Raw genomic sequence first — 26,077 nt, forward strand, 5'->3', positions numbered from 1 at the left:
TGTTTATTGGGCTTTTCTGTTACTGCAAGCAATTATAAATGGGTAGTAAACTCGATCTTCTTGCATTTGCAAAAATACTGATAGCTGGAATTGTGTGGTTTTTTTACGTTATTATGGTGAAATGTGTTTGCACTTTACTGAAATCTTCAATCGTATAAAAAACATAAATAAATTTTCAGAATCTTCTCTTCATTCCTTTTTTTTTAAGCTTCGTAAACTTGTTACTCCGCGCAAATTGTGTTAGTTGCAATTTGTGCGTTTTGTTAAAACATGCTTATGCATGCTATTGAAATTTATAAAGAAAAGAGATTATCTTGGAAACAAACACCTCTTGAAGCACTTCAGAAGACAACTCGTGCAACAAACCAACGAGTGCTGAGCCAATAATGAGTGATTAACAAGTGTGCATTTAGTCGATGATGATGAAGAATAAACATTCTTTAACATTTGTAAGTCGTAAATAATTTCTCTATTATTATAATTTGCTTGATTTTACAGGCTACATTTTCATTTCTTTCGATAAATCAATCATTGTTTAAACAAACTAATTAGCTAACTAATTTCATTGTTGAGAACGTAACCCCTATTTTAATCTTATGTCTATGGGAAATAAATTCCCGCTTTATGAGCGTGTGCTAGGAATGAATTAACTCAAAGTCGAGAACTACCTGTATACACTTACTTTCTACATCCTCCTGCCTAGTGGTGTTATGGGAAAGGGAATGCTTGCTTGGTCATTCTAATTAACTGAAGTGTTTATAAAACTCTTTAGGAAGTGTTTCATGATAGGGAGTTGCTTTTCTCTGCACACTGGGCTGCAGAAGCATCATTTAGCAATGTTGCTCTAAGTTTACTGTGTAGGTATGAATTCTCTCTATTTTTTAAATGGCCTCAAACAGCTAAATAAATATATTGGATTTGAGAGAGTTTTAAATTAACACTACGTTTGGCGATTTTGAGCAATCTGTTATTGTAAATAATATGAATACATATAAGGTTCCCTAATTTTAAGGTAAACTGTCTTGCATTTTCTTGAACATACTGTATTTATGTTTTAACGCATAATTTATGTATTTAAAGTTTATATTTAAAGGTTTAAATGTGTATGCTCATTTAGAATTAGAAATTACTGTATTTCTTGAACCACAAAATGAACTTTTTCCTCAGAGTATATTGCCAAAAATTCCTCTGCATCTTATTATTCCAAGGTTTACATTAGGTGTATGCAATGCAATGGTCTGCTGCTGTGTAATGGGTTTGGGGGGGGGGAGAAGAAATGGTTGGCTTGGTATGTTTGTTAAAGAGCATGGGTAGAATAGTTTTTGAACCTTGGAAGGGGGGCAGAATTTGTAGTTTAATCTATAATGTAGTGATATATACATGTGTAAATAAATTTTAGATTAGATTGATCTGAGCTTACTTGTGTTTTATTTCTAATGAAACAAGTAAAGAATTAGATTTTCAAGAAAAGAAATGATAAATCCTACTTCCTTCTAGAAACTTTAGATATTTCAAATGTGGAATCAGCAGTGTCCTTGTAGGCATTTAACACAAACTCTCTGAAAACAAGAGTTCAGATTGTAAAATCAGTAGTGATGAGTGTGACAAAACAATGATGAATTTTTTGGAGTTCTATGATAAGTAAATTTGCGTTTCAGATATATGAAATAAAATATTTTTTCCCAAAATCTGCCATCTAAAGCCTGAATTTTGCACATCTAATTGGTACATTTTCTGGACCAGTTAGACGTGCAAAATTTTACCTAACGTTTTTATTTTCTGTCTGTGGATTTCTGTTTGAATTGTCTTTTAGACATGAACTGATTTTTTTTTTTTTTTTTTTTTTTTTAAAGAGGTTCACACTTTGCACCTCTTCAAAAATATTAAGTCGAAGTTCTGCTTATAACAATAGCACTGTTGTTCAGACTTGGTTGTCAAAAACATTTCCAGATTTGCACCAGACAGGATCTGAATTCACCCCCTTGACAACCAAGAGTTTCTCCAGTCTTCAAGGCATTCACCCCCAAGGCATTGTGCTGTGAGGAATTATTAAAATTCTGAGAATGACTTGGAATAACTTGTTACATTTCATGCTTTCCTTGTGCACTTGTCAGTTCTTTCTTCTTTCATAATAGCATCTGGTAGGTTCTCACATTGAAACCAACAGAATTGATCCACAACAGTATCTTTCTTTACATGTTCCCCATACTTCTCAATGATATTGAGAAGTACTGAGAACTTCTCTTTCTTCCAATAACCCAGTCAAGCAACTTGCTATCTATGAAATCTGTTCAGAGCTAGCAGACTTTTTACTGCTATAAGGAAACATGCTTTCATCTTAGGAATTCACAACAGAAAGTCATGCATATCAGCATACAAATAACCTCAATGACTCATGTAAACTTTCACAACATTTTTTTTTTGCATGCAGTAAAACTAAATACTTTAGTTGCTGCATAAATCTGTCTGGTCTTTCCAACACATTATCTCTGCACCTATCTCTCATTGGTCTTTTGTAAGTGTAATTGATAAGATGGCCTTTATTAATTTACTGATGAGGAGGGCAGTGTTTCAACTTGTATTTCTAAACTATATTGATAATGCGAGTTAGGAGTTAAAAACATTATTTATTCTTTTCTAAATTGAGGGAAGATATCATCTCTGGGCCATAATGTATGCAATGCATTTTTTTTTTTTTTTTCTCCTGCTTTATTTTTTAAATGCAGTTTTACTATTTTTTGTGAAGAGAAAACGATGAAGAAAAAGGCTGGAGAAACTCTATGGTACCAACTCTAGTACAATAGTGAGATAGAGGTGGTCAAAAAGACAGATTCTCTGTTATAAATCAAGAGAGTTGATAGCCATATGCTTTTAAAGTTGTTTTTGTGAAAAAAAAATCTATTGACATTGCAAATACTTTATTGCACTGTATTATCACATTGCTGAAAATAATTCAATGACAAATCACTATGGCAACTTTGTTACAAGCTTACAGAATTTATATTAAAATTAGCAAAGTATTGCTAGCGAGAGGCAATAATCAAATGATTAGTAGTTACTCACTACTAATCATTCAAATAATATAACAATGATTTGCTATAATAAAAATAATTATGACCTCTCAATTATTTCTGTCACTAAGTGTAGCTGGCAATTTAGGTTACAGCTTTGAAAACCTACCCCTTTTCGAATAACTACTGATGTTATGCATGCGATAATTTATTTAGTCTTAGAAGTACTGCTGACAAAGGAGAATATTCATAAAATGGTTCCACTATAAGTTTAATTTTGAGTGGAAAGCTTCCCCACATGACCATCTGTGTTACAAAAGTACAATCTACTCGTTGGTGGATTAATCAATTCAATATATCACATACTATGAAAAAAATATTTTTCACTTGATTATTTCTATAAAAAAGTGAATATTATTGAATTTTAGGTACTTAGAGGATTTTGCAAGTTGTGAAAATAAAGATAAAAGTGGGGAATATCTTACCTGACAGTGTTTGGCATGATAGCAGCATAATGCTATAAGCTGCTTGCATATTGGACAACCACCGTTGGTTTTTCGCTTGCAGCACTTGGCATGTTGAACCACCCTTTTCATTTTCTGACAGCTAGGCAGACGGCAGTTGGCATCCCTGCATTGACATGCATGAACAAGAGACTGAATACATCTCTGAATGGACAGCCGCCTAGATTCTTGCGGATTTGTTTGTTTCTGATCATTTGTTGAAGATCCATCATCTAAATCTAGTCCTAATTTTTCCATTTTATGTGGATGATCTTCCTTATCATAACACGTAATGCACAAATCAAAATCCTGAAAAAAAAAAAAAAATAATAATAATAAAAATAAATAAATAATAATAAAATAAAAAATGTATAACAAACAAATGGTAAACTTCATTATTCCAATAGTATCAATTCATGTTACAATATTTACAATTATATTTGTGTGTGTGAGCGAGAGGGGGGAGGAAGAGGTTTAGTTTGGTTTTATTGACACATCAACTATGGCTACTGTGCACCAATATCATGCCATAAAAAATATACAAGTATAAAATAGGATAAAAAGGCAGTATATGAACTAAAAATAAATGCTCTATTTTATATACAGTAATACCCCGAAGTTACGCGATAGGTGGGTCTGACGAAAATCGCTTAAGTCGAATTCGCGTAAGTCGGGGTACAACTTTGCATATAAATTTTGTTTAATTGGGACCAAGGACTAACAAAAACACTAGTTTAGAAGAAAAATATTTAATAAAACTGCAGTTCTTTATACATATTAATACAAAATATGTATTAAAAAAATAAATGAGTTACGTAAAAAAGTTATTTTGATGTCGATGGTTTCACATAAAATCTAACAAATTCATCTGACGACACAGCATCTTCTTCTTTTCACGCAGAATTTCTTCGTAGCAAGCTAATAATTTTTTTATTCCTTGCTTTGTAGCTATAACGCATTCTTTGTTGGAGTCTATGTTTTCTAAAATTTTTAAGTCCTTTTCAATTGAGCTGAAACCTTCTGTCAAACTTGCAATTGTCATGTGCTTTTCTGGTGGAACTGGGTCTGAAGTGTCAGATACTTCAGTGACGTTTTGCTCACGCATCTCTGAGTTCATTCATTGTCAGCTCCTGACTATGTGAATCCAACAGCTTGTTGACATCATCACCACTGACTTCCAAATCTAATTGCCTGGCAAGATTAACAACTTCTTCTATCACACGAGCGACATGATCAGTTTCTGGCATTGTTTTCGTCTCGTTTTTGAAAAAAAATGGACGAAGTTTCTTCCAGACACCATTCAATTTTTTGTGTGAATTTCATCCCAAGATTCTTCAATGATTCTTTCGGCATCTAAAACATTGAATTGTTTCCAAAAGTCTTTAACAGATATGTATTTTGTCTCATAGTTTGTGTTTGGAGGCAAAAACACAACTTTCACGCGTGGGTTGAAATTAATTAGGGTAGCAGGTCATTCAACTCGATGTACTGAATAGAGGTACATGTAGATGGAAGGTCCAGCAGTATCTGACTTTCCCCAGTTCTTAAGGGAGAAGTCACAAGCTGGTATGAGCATTCGCGTGGAAAGGATGCACTGTCAATAAGAAGCATCACTTTAAATGGAATCTGCTTAGACTTGCAATAACATTCGACTTCAGGTATGAAGTGGTGACCAAACCAGTCCTCAAAAACGGAAGCTGTCACCCAAGCTTTATGATTTGACTTCCAAATCACTGGTAAGCTAATTTTAGATATACACCAAACGAAAAAATCAAGAACTGCGTAACTCCGAGTTCGCGTAAGTTGGGGTAGTGTAATTCGGAGTATTACTGTTTAACTGTACAAGTTAATAACTTGTAAAAATCTGAAAGCAGCTGACATGTGGTCATTAATGAAATCTGACTTGAGTGTATAAGGTTCAGCAAAAGTGGAAAACCATATTTTGTATACAGGTGAAAATCAACATAGTAACCAGCATGAAAATATGAGTGCATCCTATACTGAGCGATGCAAAAACAACTTCCTCTTTATGATTTTTGCACAGACTAGACTGCTGTGTTTTTAATACAGGCTTAATCTGATACACTCAGCAGACAAAAAACTAGAGACCTGTATCCAATATCCAGTGGGGCTACTTTTGAATTGTAGCCCGTACACATCGTGGCATGGATTCCCTAGCTGTTTGAGAGAGTCTAGCTCAAAATTTGACCACTCCTCCATAACGATATTTGCCAGCTTCTGCATTGTGGTCAATAGAGAAATTGGAAGCTGAACTGCCCTGCCCTCTGTATCCTAGTATTCCCATGTATCCCAGACATTCAAGTGGATTCAGTTGTGGAAAATTAGGCAAGCAGGGTAGGTGTTGGAAATGTTCATTGAACCATTCAGACAGAATTTTTTTCATGGTGGACAGTTGCATTGTCGTCATGAAATAACCCATTGCAATTCAGATAATATGAGCTTTGCAGGGTGAAGTTGGTTGGATGCAACATAAAAAAAAATAATAATAATAAAAAATTTACTGCAGTAATGTGATCTTTTAACAGTATGAGCACACCCAATCCATGCCAGCTGAACATAACCCATATAATGATACTGCCTCCAGCTGAGTGAGGATATGATACAAGCTGGATGCATGGTTTCATGAGGTTCATGTCACAAAAAAGTATAAATTGAGCCTATTCATAATGCATGATCTTTTTCAACTCTGCCACAATCCAGTCTCAGTGTTGGCAGTACTACTTCAGTCAAATCTTTCAATTTTTTACAGAAAGAAGTGGCTTTTATATAGACACAAGGCTAACAAAGATTCTTCAGCAAGGTCCTTCAACTCTTGCTATACAATTTGGTTGGAAATGGATTTTAATCTTTGCCCAAACTGAATTTTTCAATCATTTGTTGCACACTAGACTTTTTATCGTGATGCATAATTTGTTTTAAATTCCTGCAGTCTCATTCATGGAGGACCAACTTTTTGATGCACTTTCCTTTGTTCCACTCATTGCCTACTTTTGAGATGGTTGTTTTTGTTACACCAGTGATTTCCTTTGTTTTCTTGATTGCAGATCATGCTAAACGTGCTCCAGCCTTTCTGAATATTAGAAAGGTCACTTGCCTTTCCCATGACTGGATTAAGTAAGAAGCCCAGGAAACCGTGTAGTATTATCTGATACCAAGGAACTTGTGACCGTACCATGTGAAAACTTACATTTTGTATACCTTGTGTTTAATTATTGACCTAGGGGACTGACAGGCTAAGTTTATTTTTGGGAATTGCTGATTTAGCTGCAGCATTGGCCAAATCATTTCTCCTAATTATAATGTAGCTAGGGTTCCAGAAGAATTGGATGTCAAGTTCATAAAGAGAATGTCACATCTGCCAGACCTGGTAAAGGATTGAGTGAAATGAATATCTCATTACCTGTGAAAGCTGCAACTCTCAAAGAATCTGTGCATATAATACATTGGCAGTATTGGAAAGTTCTTAGGTGAGCCACGGCTAACATGCAATATGCTGTGTATATACTACATTCACTGGGAATCTGTTTAGATATAGTAGCATCTAAAAAGACAGCAGCAGATCTCATAGGTAATTATGACTTCAAGTTATTTGTATAAATCAAGAAGTCAAGGTCATTCAACTCCATGTACTGAATAGAGGTACATGTAGATGGAAGGTCCAGCAGTATCTGACTTTCCCCAGTTCTAAAGGGAGAAGTCACAAGCTGGTATGAGCATTCAGTGTGGAAAGGATGGGCCTGGCTAAAGGGCAACCTTGTCTACTGTAATATTTAAATCTTTGAGTAACTCTTGGATGAAAATATTGAATGAGTGGTTGGCAGTCTGACAAGTATTATACAAATTTTGCCATCATGACTCAAAAACAGATATCCGTGTCGTGTTAGTGTGGCAGGGATTTTAGTTTGAAAGCATAGTGAGGAGAGAAATACTTCCAACAAAGCAATAAAGATGGCACATTGGCATCCACATACAGAATGCAGACAGATGTGTGAAATGTTCCAATAATAATACGGATAACCTGATGATGGTTGGAATCCAGTCATTGGATTTCTAGTGAATGCGTATACTTTCACTAGAAAGTATACACATTCCTAGTGAATGTGTATACTGAAACCCTGTAATCTAATTTGGATCATAAAGTGCAGAATAAAGGCATAGTAAGATGCAACAGCCTACACCCCTATATATGAAGTAGAAGCAAGAGAAAAGAGGATTTTCAAACCTGTTTTGCATAGCTTTTGGATATGTTGAAGGAGTGTCAGCCTTTTATCTTTTTGTGTCTAATACTACTGGAATAGCATTGTCCAAGTTTCAATTTAAGTGTAGTTGAAGATTATGCTTATGATATGCAAATGGTCTTTCTTGACAAGAACCTGAAGCCACTGCCCATGAAATAGATGATTAATGACTTGTTGCAGTTGTTGCCTTTCAGTGACCTTCATGCTGCATGACTGAGAAAATATGCCACTTATCGGTATAAAGGCTGCTAAAAATATTTCTTGGCTAAGCCCAAGTATTAAGAAATTGGTTTATGCATAGGTTCTGCACATACATCATTTCTACTATCATAGTGGTGTTAATTATATCTCGTATTGTGAATACCTTCACAATGAGTTGCCACGGTATTGCACTGCTTTGAATAAGTAATGCTTCACCCATGGAGAAGACTAGCGTTACTTATTCTCGGCGGATACCACCACCCAGAAGGCACCATTTCGAAGCTTGTTGGCTTCTCATCGGTGGGTGGGCAGGTACCCTGTTGTTGCAATAGTGACAACCCATTATGAAGTATAACTCCACAATATGAGGGATGCTTAATGGTGTACATAATTTAATCTTGGTTAAATGCCTAAGAGTATAAGAAGTTGGTTTATGCATGGGTACTGCACATACATGATTTCTACTACCAAGGGTTGTCACTAATGCAACAACAGGGTACCTACCTGCCCACCAACCGATGAAAAGCCAACAAGCTTTGAAACGGTGCCATCTGGGTGGTGGTATTCACTGAGAATAAGTAACATTAGTTAGTTCTTCTCCACTGGTGAAGCGTTACTTATTCAAAGCAGTGCAATACCATGGCAACTTGTTGTGAAGGTATTCACAATATGAGATATAATTAAACAATGCATTCAAATAACCTTGGTAGCAGAAATGATGTATGTGCAGTACCCATGCATAAACTAACTTCTTCATAAAGGCTGCTGTTTAGAGCTGGAGGAATTTGTTCCATAATGGAATTCACTTTGATGGCAAAAAGACTGAGTGAGGGTGGATCCTACAAAAACTTGGAATGACTGATGGGATAAAGAGGTTTTTTAATAAAAACAAGGTGGTGACTTAAGACCAAGACTACAAAGGTTTTGTGTCATATGCCTTTTCCATACCAAAGCAGACAGACATTGAGTGTTCTCATTTTAGGAAAGCATTTCAGATAGATGTTTCCAGTCCACTTTGGATCATTCTGGAAACATGTTCCAAAGTTGTTATTTGAATTTTAGGAGCATAGCAACTAAGGCCATATTGCTCCGGGGATATGTGGTGGTCATTCCCGCATCCTCCATATTTGGTGGTCACGGCCTCGAACCCCAGTCTAATCAAGAAGTGTGTGCTACGCACTGCTGCTCCTGCCCACCTGTGAAGGCGCCAAGGTCCAAAGTAGACCTGTTACTATGGAAGCTATTCTGCATTCTGAAGAGGAGGCCATTGCTCCTAAATACTATATAATACAATAATTGACAACCGTCTCTGGGATTTTGCACAGACAACTAGTCAGCAGTAGGGTGGTAGCTAATAGGAACTTTAAGATTCTTTCCTGGTTTAGTGAAGAAAGGTGGCATAAACAAGGTTTGTGGTTTGGCATAAAGCAAGTTGGACTGCTGACCTACTTCATGCCAGTAGTCCAGAAACTACTCTTCAAGGAAGATTCCATTATAGAGGAAGAGCAGGTGATCCACAGACTTTGGCAAAAGGTGCTTAATCATTTCACAATGGATGTCAACTGGTGCAACAGCACTTGCCTTTGTAAGGAATGAAAACCCTTTGATGTGAAATTACGTGCATTTTTCTGTTTCAGGACCAGCAACTCGGGGGGGGGGGGGTGTAGGATGATGTTGCAGAGATGTTAACATATGTTTCCTCAAGAGTATTGGCTATTGTAATAGCAAGTCCCTTATATTCTGTGATTTTTGTAGGGGGCTATGTGTATTTTCTTTTCATTTTCCAGATTTTATCCCAAACCACTTTGATGCTGGTGGACTGTGTAATAGAGGATGTAAAGCAGAGCCACAATTCCTTTTAACTCTGATGACAAAATAGCATGCTTTGGTGCGTGCCTGTTTAAAGGCTATGAGATTAGATATGGTAAGGTACCTTTTGAACATTCCCCAAGCTTTGTGTTTTGAGCATATTTTGCTACCGTGCATTCTTCAATTCCACCACGGTTTTGGAAATGGAGTAACTGCTGTTGCATGGACATTATTTTCTGTACTGCACATCACTGCATCATTGATAAGCTCCTGACAGATCGTAGTGGTGTTAAAAAAACACTGTCAGATGTTGAAAGGCATTTCAGTCAGCAAGATCAATTTTCCACCTGAATAACCTAAATCAGAAGAAGACACAAAGTAATTCTCCCACTAAGTAATGAAGTTACCACAGAGAAGTGATCTCTTCCATATAGATTCTCCTCTGCCTCTGAGGTAATTGAAGGGAGGAGAGAAGAGGAACAGATAGAAAAGATCAATGGCAGAAAACTTCCAGGTAGGTACTTGGAAAATGTTGGTTCCAAAATTTAGAAGTGGGACGTCATTATCAATGAGCACATTGCTCTATGATATGCCCCTCCCATTAATGTCACCATTAGTCCCCAGGTTATTACGCCCATTGAAATCTCCAATTAATAATAAAACAGGGGAAGGCAGCTGCATCATAAGATCATCAAGGTGCCAGTCCCAGGCAGCAAATATATGGAGCCTGACTATTATTAGAAATCTGGCTGCTACTACCTCTGTGTCGTTGTGTGTAGCTATTCCCACAAGGAATAGCAACCCCTCCATGAGCGGGACCATCCCCACTTCTATCCTAGAACCTCTCTTCACCTTGATATCTATTTTTTTTTTATTGTGTTCCAGTGAGTACTTCATGTTTTGGCAAAGAGAGTGCAGTAGGAGGTACTGATATAGGAGTGGTGCAGCGGACTGGTCTTTCTGTGTGGGTTTCTGCAAGCTTAATAAATAAATAGCTTGCAAAGGGAGTAAATGACTCTTTGGGTGGAATAGTCATTTCGGTTTCTGTTCCAGTGGAACATCTCCCAAACTTCTTGAACATGTAGGGCGCTCTCCTTGACAGATAATATATGTAGGTTTTGGAGCTCAATATACTGTAATTTTGTGGTCAACTGTAACACATCAAGCATATGTAAAGTTACCACAACAGGCCACTTATAAGTGTCTACATTTTTAGCACATTCAGCACCTTGGAGATTCAGTACATACAGCCTTATTGAGCAGCACAAGTACCCAGCTGTAGTGAGACTGGCAGACACTGGAAAATCAAAAGTATAAGGATGAGATTCCTAGTGGAGATTAGATTCCTATCCTTATATGCATAAACATTTGTTTTACAGCTGTCAACTCCTTGTGGCATTGGTTTAGAATAGATTTATCTGATTAAAATAAACATTGCACTGCAAAAGTGCAATTTAGAAATTTCATTAATAATTGAACATAGAGGGAGACATTTTTCAAGAAACCCATACATTTTGGAACACTGATTCCTTTATCTGTGGGAACTGGAATAGATATACAATTATGAAATTGCATACAGTCATCTCATCTAATGTACTGACACAAAGAAAGATTGGGAATTCTTAATTGGACTTAATTCTAAATCATGTTTTCAAAGCAGTCAGTGTATATGTTAATCAGATTAGTCAGAGTATGTCATTCAACTACTGCATTCAGAACAGATTTCTTATTCAGACACTTGAAGAAGATCCCATTGTGAAATAACAGCAAGATTTCACACAATTATGAAATCACACACTTATGATGAATTCAATGTTTTATGGACTAACACAATGAGAATTCCTCCAATAGTGTTGGCTCAAAGGAGCTGTTCTGAATGCCTACCAATTTTTGTTTCTATCAGGATGTCACCAGAATGCAGATGTTTAACTGATTTAAGAAAATCCCAATCCTTCCAGAACCTACTGAATAAAGAAGGGAGACAATTTCTGTATCTATGTGTTTATCAAATGGATTATCAGGAAACATGGTGCAGGTACTGACATTTCTTGCATTCTGGATCTTTTTTCTGTGGCAGTAAAAATCCCATTCAACGTGTTATTTTCTGGTTAGGACAGTGTTGGTGTCCCAGAAGAAGAGTTTAGATTATCAGGATTGATATTATTATTGCATAAATTGAAATAGTTTCCTAAAACAATTCTTCGCTAAGTTAACAGTGACAGCGATAGTGTTTGAGTTTTGGCTTGTTAGAAATGACTACATATGTGCTCTACATATGACTACATAGTCAATCCAAAGTAAATAATATTATTTTTAATCAGATAAAATTGCCCATTAGGTGAATCCATTAGTCATTAAAAACTCAAATCGTTGCTGCTTTTTTAACTATTTGGTTCCATTGTCAGACAGTAGGTACAGGGAAATTAGTGTATTTATATAGTCAGAATTAAAACATTATTTTGTACTTATGTTCTATTTAGATAATGTGATCCCCTCTCCCTTTTTAACTAAACAGAAAAATTAACATTATGTCATCTATCTAGTTATATATGCATAAACATATGATACTTACATCACAAACTGTACAGTGGTATCTTGTTTCAACATGGGTTTTGCAACTATTACATGTATATACAAAGCGATCTTGGCCTTGATTATGAAGTTCATAAAGCATTGCCATAGAAGAATATTTTGCCCGTCTCAGCGAGGAGAATTCATAATGTTTTTCACGAGCTATAGTAAGGAAGGCATCACGACCATCCATAAGGTCACAACTCAGTTGCGGATCAGGATCTTGGATGGAAGGCATATTAACAGATACTTGAGCTGATAACAGTCTGATAACAAAAAATACCTAAAAAAAGAAAGAAAAAAAAAAAAGCAACAATAATAATCCCTTTTAACTATTTCAACAAGCATTACTAAAACAAAAACTAGTTTGACATTTTGTTAACAAAGGTTCTTGCAAACAAGTAGAAGAGATAGAGTGACTAATTTTGGCACAGATGGATCACTATTCCACTTAAATAGTGGAATAGTGATCCATCAGTGGATCTTGGTTAATTTTTTCTAGAACTTCTAATGCTGTCATGGAATCATAAATCATCTTATCTGAGCAACAAATAAGCAGTCTAGCTTCCAGAAAATCCAAGACATACTTGACTGTCAACAACTTAATTTAGCTGCAGTCAGAATAAACTCTTGGACGTATGTGAATACGGTAGGAACCTCACTAATTCAGACTAAATGGGAAAAGAGATAGAATTAAAATTAGTGAAAGGTTCAAATTATAAAATATAGTGATATGTAAATATTTTCAAGTTGTAGTTCATAAAAAACAAGAAAATTTATTCACAATCCAGCAACATATATTAATTTACAAGGTGTTAGGACACAAACATGTTGAAAAGAAAAAAGAAAAAAAATTTTTATGAAAGCATTTATATTTAAATGGGGGGGGGGGGGACAAGTTCGTTTCAAATAGAAAACAAATAATATAATTTTTTAAAAAATAAGCTTCAAATGGCTTAAATGTTAATGTTAATAACTACAAATTCAATCAGATATACGTGGTCATCCACAATTGTCTTTTTTTGAAGAAATTGGAAATGTTCTTTTGCTGAAGGTCCTGTTCAACTGCTGTTTCAGAGCACTGTTCTTCATTCCTTTTAGAGAGCAGAAATATTTTTTGAATTCTTTGTTGGATTAGCAATTTAATAAGATTATCAAAGGTAATATTTTCTTCTTTATTTTATTATTTTCTTCAATTCACATATAGATTTTCCCTTTACACGGTTTCTATTTTATCTCCACCTTCCTGCCACATTCTTAAATCAATCAAATATATACCCTTTTTATCACTGTTGTGCAACACATTTTGACACACCAACTTTGATTCCATCTAAATAAATATAAAAATTTTCATCATTTAATAGCTTTTTCATACACTTAACTATTGTATTTTGCTTTACTTCATTCCAACTTGCAGCCCAGCTGCAAATGTCTATGTTATAATTTTTAACGGTGGCTACTGTCTTTACTCCTACTACTGTCAGAAACACCAAAAACACTCTTCGATCATTTCCTTCAAAATTGGTCAGGAGCAGGAGTACAGTAGCACACGCTCTTTGAGTAGACCACGGTTCAAGCCCCTAACTAAATACGGTTGATCTGCAACTGGACCAGCATGGCAGATTATGGTCCATTTCACTCAACATGAATCGTTGAGGAGGCTTCCATCCTGCAGTAGATTTATAATGGCTGCACTTTACTTACCTTATGACTCTGTGATCCATGTGAGGACTTTGATAATAAAATTAAGAAAGGGCACTTGATGCTGTCTTCATCACACGATAAAGCACACTATCAAAAGGATGTACAGGGGAATTCCCAAGGATAAAAATGTCTTGATGTTTAATTTAATTTTTCCTTCTGACTGATTTTACTTTTTTTAAAAAGTGACTGTGAAACCATCTTAAAAGAATTTTTGGATAGTATTATTAAATTCTTATTTAGGAAAAAAGTGTCTGTTCTGCATAAACAAAATACAAACATAATAAGGAAGGCAATACAAATTAGTGAGGTTTTATTGTAGTTAATAACTCAATATCAATAAAAGCATAGCAAATAAATTTTCATTTAACTTTGAAAATGTTTCTTACTTTTGTCATTTAAAAGTTATAAAATTTCTTGAGGTTTGTAATATAAAAAAGTTAATCGTCTTAAAAAGGATTTGAAATGAATGCTTGCAGATGAAAAGCTGGAACTTGCAACACTTCATACTTTATTTGATAATACTTATAGAAAGGTTAACCGACCGGGCTAGCTAGGTGGGTAAAGTGCCTGCATGGCAACCCAAAGGTTGCGGGTTCAAATCCTGCCTCGGGCTTGGATATCATGATGGTGCCGCACTATCTGGTTGGATCTCATGGCCACGATACACAAAGGAAGCAGGAAAAAACTGGTTCCTTCGTGTATTGCTCACATCATACGATAAAAAAAAAAAAAAAAAAAAAAAAAATAGAAAGGTTTAAAGAGTGACCCTCTTTTAAAAACAACTTAATTAAAATTAAATAATTTAAACAAACTGCTTACTGGTAAGATAAATTTTCTAACCTTATTAGATAGGATAAATTTTGAGCTTTGAGAATTAGAACATTTGGCTGTGCAGTATCAAATGATTTACTTAGTGAATAAATAACTTTCTGCTAAAATTTCTCCTGATCATTTCTGAACAGGAGACAGCTTAGTAGCAAGATATCATCTGTCATTTTGCAGTAAATTATTAACTTCAGCATTCTTATCAGTAGAAACAATAAATCATTAAATTATGATTCACTGTTCCTACTGTCTGAAGGGCATCTGGAACAAGACATATTTTTGACTTGAAGCAACAGACTTTCTCTCCACTTTAAAATGATGGATGTATTCAAAAACTTATTGCATATGCAAATTATAGCTCCATCAACTGATTTCAGCCTTTTCAATTTTCATGCAAATCCCTTATTCTGTAATTTTTGGCAAGGTTAAATGGAATGGAATGCATAATTAAAATACCACAACTTAAACACCAAACATAAATAAAATAACTAAAGTAATGCAATGAGCTGTAAGTATAACTGGATATGCATTTGATCTATTTTGATCAGCCCTTGTATTTTACAGTTTGTGAAAGACTAACTAGACAAACATTGAATTGAAAAATTGTCAAAACTCTTTAAAATTTAACCAATTTTAATGATTATTTAATTCATAGTTCAAATTCTAAATAATAACAAAAATGAGCTTGGTGGGAGCTACAGCTAAATAAATGTTAAGAACCACTGCACTAGGGTTAAATTGATCTCTCACATCAGCATCTTTAGAAATAAGGTTTAAACCATTAAGTAACTGTTTTACTTCGTGAAATCTTATTTAGATTGGAATTTATATTTCTATATGTGTATTATACAATTTCTATGCTAATTTGCTGTTCAAATTCCCTTTTCTATGAAAAAATTTGCCTTTAAAGTTCTGTTTGTTATTTGGTTTTTAGGAGCATTAGCAACTAAGGCCATATTGCTCCGGGAATATGCGGTGGTCATTCCCTGACCTTTCCGCATCCTCCGTATTTGGTGGTGACGGGCTCGAACTCCAGTCTAATCAAGAAGCGTGTGCTACGCACTGCTGCTCCTTCCCACCTGGCTACAGAGACGCCCTTTAAAGTTCTATCATGGGTATAACCTTCCATTATAACATTGTATCTTATTGAAAATTATTCAACACAAGTTTTCTGTTAGTCGAAGAAGGAGCAGGTATGTTTTGCATAATACCATAAGAGAACTTCCTGCAATAATTTTAGCAATTAATCTCTACATTTGCAAAGTTTTGTCAAATGTTTCAACTCTTTCTTTGCCACTGTATATATTTTTTAAATATAACAAACCAATATTATTGATTTATTATATTTAAAAAATAAAGGGGACAATGGAAAGATCGCTGGAATTAAAGTGTGCAAGTCTCCCTACTTTTTAATGTGAAAAAATAAAATGGCAATTTTGGAAATTATTAAAAACAATAACAAAAAGTGCATACTCACCTCTTTATGCTTTTCCATTGTAGAATAAATTTTTGCTGATAAATCATTGCCTATATTTGGAAGATTGGATTTCTTGTTGTTTTTCCTCTGGTTATTTTTGTTCTTGTTAGATTTTTTATTGCGGTTACTTTTTTGGCCTTTCTTTTTACCCTAGAAAATACAAACATTCATAGTTTTTTTTTTTTTTTTTAAATTATATATCTCAATAGTGTAGCAAAGAGATATACCTATTTTGCTCGCCGCACTTGCTTCTTTTGATAAATTAAAAAAAATACTTACAGAAGCTTTCGACACTGTGTGTGTCTGTTCCTCAGCTATGAATACATAAATATGTTACATATGGAAATCAAGAATGGTAACTGCGTGCACGAGGTTTATCTAGCATGACCACGAGTTTAGATACGTGACAGAAGCTTGTTTTACCCTAGAACAACTGTTATGTATTTTAGTATTTGTCACATATTACCATGTAACCCATATCCCTCTTCTCTCATTGGCTGAATAAATATCACTAGGAGGAAAATTATTTTAATGTATAGAAAGATATCTCTTTGCTACTTGGTACAAAATAGTAGCTATTAAGAAATTTCATGGGGCCACACACAAACCATTAGAATGTTTTGATTTATAATAGGACTAATAAAAGAACACATGCAAAACAACTAGTTTAGAAATGAACTTACAAACAGCAACAAAAGCCACGAGGAGATTGTAGTCACAGTATATTGTGCATAATGCAGTTTTGTGTGCTGAAGGAGAAAAGCCAGTGGCCATATATCACATATTTCTGTGTATGGAGATGATTACTTGAAACGGGAAAGTTTTTCAGTGGTTCAAGAAATTTAAATAGGAATGGTGATCCACCCAAGATTCACAACATTCTGACTAAGCAGTTGTTGAATAGGCTAATAGACAAACTATGGGTGATAGCAAGTAAACTCAATGTATGCTAAAGGAGTGTTCACAAAGAAGAGCTGCAGACCACACACAAGCTTTTGATAACAAAAAGAAATGTAAATCAAACCCAGAATAATTCATGACTGACCGTTTATTAAAGTTCATTTTAAATTTAAAAAAAAAAAAAATTTAACTTAGGTGTCAAAATGCATGCACAGCTGTTTGCATAGGTGTGTTGGCCCATTCTCTCACTGAATTGTATGCACACATACACCCACCCCCCTCCTGCCTTATAGTATGGTAGAGAAACATCCTAGTGTCTCTGACTAGACCAGTTGATCTACTGATTGACAGAAATATACCTAATAAACTGAACAATCAATGTACAGTCCAGTCCTCATATAATACAATAGCTGTGTTCCTAGAAATATGCAATGCAAAACGTGCAATATAAAAACAGACCTTATGGAAAAAATAGGGTTAGGTATAGACTACCCAAGATTGAACACACATTTGTAACCAAAACACATAAATAATCTAAATAAAATACGTAAGTATTTTATTATGATTATTACGTAATAAAATATTGCTAATACTTTTGCTTCCATTGTAAGCAAACTTGTTCTTTGTTTGATCTTCTATCCAAATAGATGACAGGCATTCCAGCTCTTCCAATTCTTGGTGTCTTGATCTAATGGATTTTGTTACACTTTGAGTTGTTCCTGCTATGAAAGTTTTTATTTTCTCTGCATTCTTTCTAATTGTTCTTGAAATTGCCTCACTTAGGCTGTAGCATGCACAATATCACATGTTCTTTCATTTTGCTCAAAATGTTTCACAATTTCGTATTTTTACTCTATCGACAGAGGTGGACTGGCCATAAGCCTTACTGGAGAAACCCCAGTGGGCTGGAGCCAGAAGCCAACGGAGGCTGGTGTGATTTTGGCCATAAATGCTAGTGTGAGGCCGCTACAAGTTTTCTCCGGTAAGAATTTCTGACTTAGTCTGCCTCCATCTATCGATATTGGTTTTTTTTTTTTTTTCCCCTCTCTCTGAATCTGCAGTATCTTCACCAGGATTCTTCCTTTTCACACCTTTTTCAAGTATTTTACTCATTTTTAGGGAATAAAGCATAATTACAAAATGAGGAGGCATGCTTGATACACATAAACAAAGCTGCGCACATGTAACAACTGAATAAACAAAACCGTAAAGCAGAAACACACTATCATCACCTCACTAGCTCACATTTTACTAAAGCACATTTCTAGAGGTCACTACCACAAAACAATAAAATCAATTTCAGTTGCATTTCTGCTAGTAGAATCTGTTATGAACAGGTAGTAAACTTGATCTAATTGCATTTGCGATAATACCAACAGCTGGGATTGTGGGTCTTTATATTATTATCATGAAATGCTTCCCCTTCACTGAAATCTTCAGTCAAAAAACAAATACATATTTAGAATCTTCTCTTCATTCTTATTGTGTTGTTTTCAGTTGGGGCAATTCCTGCATTTGAGTGCCATTTTTTGTAAACACAAAGGCGAATCGTACATAAGCAAATTCGGTTTGTGCTATATACATCATTCCCCTATTTATAAATCATGTATGATCGTTTTGTGTAATGTAAACACATGTTATACAAAGACTGATTGTATACATAAATTAATTTACATATACAGCCAGTCTTTGTATATCACTACATCACTTATGTTTTTAGTTACATTAATATAAGCTGTCAATTCACTGTCCTGTTTATCTCAATATAATGTTCTTGGCCATACATGCAGTTATGGTGAGCAATATTGTTCATAGTCAATACCTGTTAACTTTTAGAAAATGAAGAATAGATGAATTTTAACCAGGATTTGGCTTTAGCCAGAATGTCCCCAAACTGTGTTCCGGCACTGCCCAAATGGCATTCAAGACTTTTGTTACTAGTGAACAGTAGTAATGCATTTCATATATTGCAGCAGGTAAAGCATGCATGTAATCACAAAATGCAATAAATTGTATTTTAAAGTTTATTTATTTATTTATTTTTCATTCTATTCAACTAAATAATATCGGCTATTGCATAATCTTTAGATTCTACAACCAGACTGAAGTCAGCTATAGTGCATCATGCCAGATTACAAAAATCAACTACCACAGAGCAGTCATATTGCCAAATAAATTCAAAGTAACCTAATCTATTTTCACAAGAAAATTTTCAAAAGCACATATTTAAACTAACTTAACCCACCTTTAACAACAAAACATACTAAAATACACAACGCAGAGCAAACCGGTGGTCGTCAGTATTTTTGTTATAGTGGGTCAGTATTCAAATTCAAACAAATTTTTATCTGTACATTTAACAATCCTTATATTATGATATTAGAGAATGTGTACAAGTTACAATTGATTTTGTATCTATAAAATAAACATAGGCTTTTTATAGTATTTAAGTATCATTTAAATTCATATGAATTCACAAACTATTATATCATTTAATTTAACAATTTAATGTTACAAGATTTGATTTTTTTGGAAAGGAACCACAATTTCTCAAGTGGGTCAATAACTGATCCTGCGAGTCATAGGTTAGGGACCACTGCTCTAAACTATATTACAAAAAAAGAAGAAAAAAAAAAAAAAAAAACAAGCATTGAAATATTAAGATGATATTAATACAGCTGAAATTCTTTATAGTGGACCTCTTTTTCATGTCCCAGAACATTAAAATAACCTCTGTGGTCATTAAAATGACCACAGAGGTCATTGGCATAATGAAATTAACTCTGACTAGAAGTTTATTTCATTATACAGTATGCACAGACTGTGTTTGTTGATATGATCCCTACAAAGTGGGTAGTTTACCAAATGCAGAAAAAAATTTACAAACTACTGAACAGTTTGGGGCATTCCTGAGGGCACACTGTTTACTATTCTGTAAGGTTAAAAGTTTAGAGTAATGTGCTACATCAAGCAGGATCAGAACGCAAAGTCAAAGTTTCAGATCTTGAAATGGTTAATGATGAAATATGAAAAAAAAAAATGTTCCTGTAGTGGAAATCTTTTAAAAATTAAGGCTGAATCATTTGCACATCAGATGAATATTGAAGGTTAAGTCTTCTGATGCATGGTTGCAGATATCTAAGACTTATGGATTGTCCTTCAAAACAGCATGTGGCAAAATGTGCAGCCAACAAACTAAAGCTGCGAAGGAATGGAAGAGTCATTTAAAAAATGATTTTTTTAAAATACAACCAGATCAACATCTTCAATACTGACAAAACTGGCCTTTTTAAAGTTTCTACTGGATAAACTGCTTACACTTAAAAGTGAGAATTTCCTATGTAGATGGTCCTGTATTGTGTCTTAATCACAAACTCCATGATCTTTCCCACTGCTGAAGTCAAAGTCACTCCAATTTCTCCCATTCCTGGTCTACAGTTACCCATCATGTCTTTTGCACCTCTTTTGTAAATTGGAGACATTAACATTTCTCTAATCCAAGGGGATTGTTCTAGAGTGTTGATGATGATCTCTTTAACATTTCCAATGGAATGATGCACTCATGTGTAGCCCTTTTTTAATATAACAGGATGTATATACTGTCCACTTCTGGAGCCTTGCCTTCACTCAGTTTTGCTAGTTTTTCAAGGTTGATACATCATTTAACAAATGACTGTCAATCTGGTTCCGGCACCTCCGTAGCCAGGTGGGCAGGAGCAGCAGTGCGTGGCACATGCTTAGACCAGAGTTCAAGCCCGTGAGCCACCAAATATGGAGTATGCAGAAAAGTCAGGGAATGACCACCGCATATCCCCGGAGCAATATGGCCTTAGTTGCTAATGCTCCTAAAAAACCAAATAACAACAACAATCTGGTTCCAGGTCAGACCAAGTCACACTTTGGGCCCATGATTCTCAGCATCTGATCAAGCTGGGAATTGCCTGTAAATGTACTTTTATGTTAAGCTGTATGGCTATTTTGATGATATACAGTGAAACTTCCCTTTAACGGACAGCCATGGGGAACGAAAATGTGTCCGTTAGAGAGAAGTGTCCGCTAACAAGAAGTCTGAGGGAGAAAAAAAAAAAGAAAGAAAGAAAAATCGTTAAACGTTTAATGTAAAATTAAAATATATACAGATTTTGAACAATATTTTTGTAAATAATATACAATTACATACACAAGAGATAAAGAAAAATCGTTAAACGTTTAATGTAAAATAAAATAAAATTATATACAGATTTTGCACAATATTTTTGTAAATAATATACATACAATTGTGCTATGCATATTATGACTTTATCTTAAGAAAAATACATACAGTAATCACTTATTTTCTTCTGCACCTTCTTCCGGCTGATAATTTTGTTTTCAACATTTGTTTGGAATGAAGAAACCATCAAAAGTCCTTCAGTATCTTCTTCAGCGGCGAAAAACATTTTTAAATGATTGATTTGTATGAGCGCTTCTTCTATTTTCATCGGTGATTCGTCGTTAATATGTTCTTCGACAGAATGACCTCCTTCCATTTCCTCATCCTCATGAGGAACTTCTTGAAAAATATCAATGATAATGTCGTTGATATCTAGAGCACCATCTTCTGTAGTGAGGTTCGAGTCTATATCTTTGTAGCCAGGGTCACTTGTAGCGGAAGTATCGTACATTATCAATAGATGTTGAAGTTCTTGTTCTTCTTGGTGCTCCACATTGCTGTTCACAACTTCAATTTTTGCGTTTGAGAAGCCAGACTTTACAAAACAGTTCACGACAGTTTGTTTTCTAATTGTGTTTACTGAAGAGGAAATCCATTGAATCGCATCTAGGATGCTGATTTTCTTTGCAAGGTCACTCGCACATGTTACATCGTCCATGTTTGCAATGAGATGTCTTAAAACACATTTTCTGTAGTGAAGTTTAAAATTTTTTATTATCCCTTGATCCAAGGGCTGACACTCTGCAGATGTGTTTGGTGGCAGAAAAACGATTTGAATGTTGGACAATTCAATGTGCGGGTGAGATGCAGCATTATCCATGAAAAGAATAATTTTTCTGTTTTGACGAATCATGTTTTGGTTAAAGTCGCTCGTGATATCTCGTGTCATCCACGCTTTTTTATTAGACCAAGTCAAAAGATTCAACTTTATGCCCTTGAAACAACGAGGATTTTGTTGTTTTCCTATAACAAGAGGTTGTTCAAAGTCTCCCAGCATATTTGTACACAATAGTACAGTCAAGCGTTCCTTAGAAATTTTTCCGCCCTGGCACTTTTCGTTTTTTAGACTCATTGTTTTTCAAGAAGAGCTTTAAAAAACAACCCTGTTTCGTCACATTGTAAATATCCTTAGCTTCAAAATCATGCCATAAATCTTCCAATTTGATGGTCCACTCTGTTACAACCCCAGTATCAACAGATCCACCTTCACCACTCACGGTTTTCCAAGAAATTTTATGCCGAGTTTTGAACTTGTCTAGCCATTCCACAGAAGCTTTGAACTCATTTACTCCCATAGATTTCGCAACCTCCAAAGCCTTTTCCCTAATAATAGGCCCATTAATGGGAATTTTTTTAGCACGTGCGCGACAAAACCACTCATACGTAACATTGTCAGTTTGAAGTCCAACAGTTTTCGGGAATGATTTTTGAACCTGATCATTTCAGTGTTGCCAAAATTGTTCGAGCAGTTCATTTTTTTTCTTTAGGATGTCGCTTACCTGCATCTTCCCAAAACTGAAACTGAAAAGACGAAAGGCCGACCATATCTCCCCCCCCCCCGCACACACCGAATTCATCAGAAGTTTTACACGTGCCTTAAAATTCTTGAAAAAGGGTTTAGAACCGCGATGTAAACCTTGATAAAATTCAGAGAATCGGAAATAGAAAATAGATTGAGGCAATATGTGGAAGAAAAGTTCCTAGAAAAAGGGCCGTGAGCTCTCCCGCAGTCCGTTATGGGGAGATCAAATTAAGTGCTAATCTGAACGAAACAGTGCAGATTGCCTGTCCGCGTCCGTTACAGAGAATGTCCGCTAGACAGAAGCTGCAAACACGTTAAAACCAATGGAGGTGAGTTGGGGAATTTGAAAATGTCCGTTGTAGAGAGGTGTCCGTTAACGAGAGGTGTCCGTTAGGAGAAGTTTCAATGTAGATGAAATGAGAACAGTCTTCACAGTTGTCATGAAGGGGACTTGTGGAGGAGGAGGAGGAGGAGGAGAATGTTTCTGACCTAGTTAAGTTCAGGGGATAAGTCTTGGGGCCTACATAGGTTCAGAGCCATTATAGTTAGACCCCGTTGGCTGAAAGTACAATGGTGCAAGTGTCAGTGAATTTCTGGTAAATTCTTATGCAAAAGAGGTGCTGTCTCTTGTGATGAGTATGTCAAAGAAGGTAAGGTATTGTTCCAAAGTAAAATAAATGTTAAAATGGATGTAATTATTGTGGGATAGGAATTTGTCCAAATTATTCCTACCATGGTTCCAAATCAAAGTCACATCAATGCACCTGCAACATTACTTAAGAATGTGTGTATGTGGGTGGAAATGGCCACCTTTTTGAGGTTTCCATGAAGACCCCTACAAGCAAAGGTAATGGGGTTACTCCACGTTTGACACCCTCAGTTTGGAGGGGAAACTCTCATTGAAATGAAGTAGGCTTTACCAGCTAAGAAGTCAATCAGATTCAAAATGCCTTTGTAAAGGGATCCAAGGAGGTGTGTGTGTGGTGTGTGTGTGTGTGCATGCACACCAAGTAGGAACTAAGGCTAGTTTTGGAATCAAAACCATTAAATACTTGCAAACTGTTTTTCTCACATCATCACATTACCTGCATATATAGAAGACTGCCCTTCAATTCCTATATCATGAAAAATAAATGATGTAACTTTTTTAAGTGGTCCAAAGGGAACACTCTATATAGAGGAACAAAAGTCAAAAACTAGGTATCTTTGAATGACATTGGTAAAAATTTGGCAGGGTTCAGTGTGCACCTATCACCTTGCACAGTGGGCTGAAAAGGAATTTCCTGAAAAACAGCCACAACACAAGGAGAAGAAGCAGTTCTGATGGCAGGTAAGAAGATTCATAACTTTCATATGTAAAACAGTTCCAATCAAAATTAGAAAGTTGTGTATCGCTTGGAAATATTTTTAAAGTGAAACAGTTGACGTGGTTATGCATCCTAAAAAAGGTGAACACATTGATGATGATACTGAATATGAGGGGATAAATGAAGAAAAAAATTTCAGTGACAAATGCATTACTTAAAATTGAAGAACGTAAGAGAATGGAACAAAAAAAATGTTTCATTTCTGATATTGTGGGTATACAAAATCCAAGGTATTTTGCACGGAAAAAAAAAAAAAAAAAAAACACACCCACTACTGATCTTTCTGATAACAGAAGTGATAATTGGCTGTCATTGTCCAATATCAAGCAAGATGTGATAACTTACATTCAGACTTTTATAATAGAAAGTTAAACAGCACATCGGAAGGTATCTGAAGACATTAAAATTTGCATTTTGTAACACTTTTTAAATAATGTGAATCTAAAATCTAAAAAGGCATATATAATTTTAATATTTTACTTCACGTGTTCTAATATCTCTTGCTGAGGACCTTCAATTCAGAAACTCCTAACCAAAGCACTTGGTTCCAAACTTTCTGGTTAAGGGGTACAGTACTGTACTTGTTTTAGCAATGTTACAAATCCTGTGCTGCATGCACAGGATTTGGCCTATGAGCACTTTTAGTTTGACAAACTAAAAGGCACATGCCCTTTAGAAAATTAACAAAATTATAATTCAGAAAATATTAATCCGTCTAGCTCTAAAAGCAAAAAGATTGACTGCAATAAATTAAAAAAGTTATGCCCATAAATTTGCACTTTTGCTTGTACAAACAAGTAATAATGTAAAGGATATTATCATCATTTATCTAATACCAAAGATTTAATTACAGAAAATGAAAATATATTTTGAAAGTAGTTTAACAGATTTAATTAATTTACTAAATAAGTTAATATTATAATTACTTTAACAGAAATTACTTTATTTAGTAGGAGTTTAATTTTTTTTATACAAAATCTATATATTTACATCAATAACTATTCCTTCTTCTCCAGCTGCTGCATCTCCACTGCTTCCACCAGTTGCTCCACCGGAACCACTTGTTGTACCTCCAATTCCTTTTCCTTCACTGGAAGTTTCAGAAGCAGCAGCGGCAGCGGCAGCAGCAGCTGCTGCCGCTGCTGCTGCTGCAGCAGAAGCTTCGGCTTTCCTTTTTTCCTCTTCTTGATCTAATTCTTTTATACTCTCTTCCAAAACATTTGGCCAAAAATCTCCCTCAAAATATGGCAACTGTGCAGCACTACTTAATTTATCTTCAGTTGCTTGTTTTAAGATATCCTTAAAAAAAAAAAAAAACACATATATATAAAGCAGCATATAAATATATTAACAAAATTGCAGAAATAAGTAAGATACAAAGAATTCATTAATTTTGGAAAGGAAGACATAAGTAATGTTTGTACAGAATTTTTCCTGTTAGAAGTCTTAATGTGAAAATAACAGGAAAAATTTTCCTTCAAAAAAAAAAAAAAGCGACACAAATCTGTAATCATCTTCACACTTCAATTCCCATCTCCTTGCCATAATCAAAAGAATGATTTTGCAAATATGCTTATTGGCAGAGTGGACTGACTCAATTTCTATTAAAGAAAGCATGGAAAATTGGACCGTCACTTTTTGATGATGGAATAAAATGCTAAGATCTACAGATCTAACATCTAAGCTGTTCTTCATAGGGAAAATGTTTAGCACTC

At 35.0% G+C, this 26,077-nt stretch overlaps 1 protein-coding gene across 2 annotated transcripts in view; it reads right to left on the bottom strand.

Annotated features, from left to right (window-relative positions):
* LOC150090732 (histone lysine acetyltransferase CREBBP-like) overlaps positions 1-26,077 on the bottom strand; it is a 362,719-nt gene that overhangs the window by 32,387 nt on the left and 304,255 nt on the right. For both annotated transcript variants that reach the window (XM_090372373.1, XM_090372367.1), the window contains exons 23-26: positions 25,353-25,661; positions 16,361-16,510; positions 12,356-12,637; positions 3,497-3,823 (exon numbers count right to left, since the gene is read on the bottom strand). In XM_090372373.1, coding sequence (XP_090228499.1) covers positions 3,497-3,823; positions 12,356-12,637; positions 16,361-16,510; positions 25,353-25,661 — 1,068 coding nt within the window. The remainder of the gene's footprint in view (positions 1-3,496; positions 3,824-12,355; positions 12,638-16,360; positions 16,511-25,352; positions 25,662-26,077) is intronic.

This window comes from Mastigoproctus giganteus, chromosome 1 (genome assembly GCF_048544385.1).
Source record: "Mastigoproctus giganteus isolate SK-2022 chromosome 1, ASM4854438v1, whole genome shotgun sequence".
NCBI lineage: Eukaryota > Metazoa > Arthropoda > Arachnida > Uropygi > Thelyphonidae > Mastigoproctus > Mastigoproctus giganteus.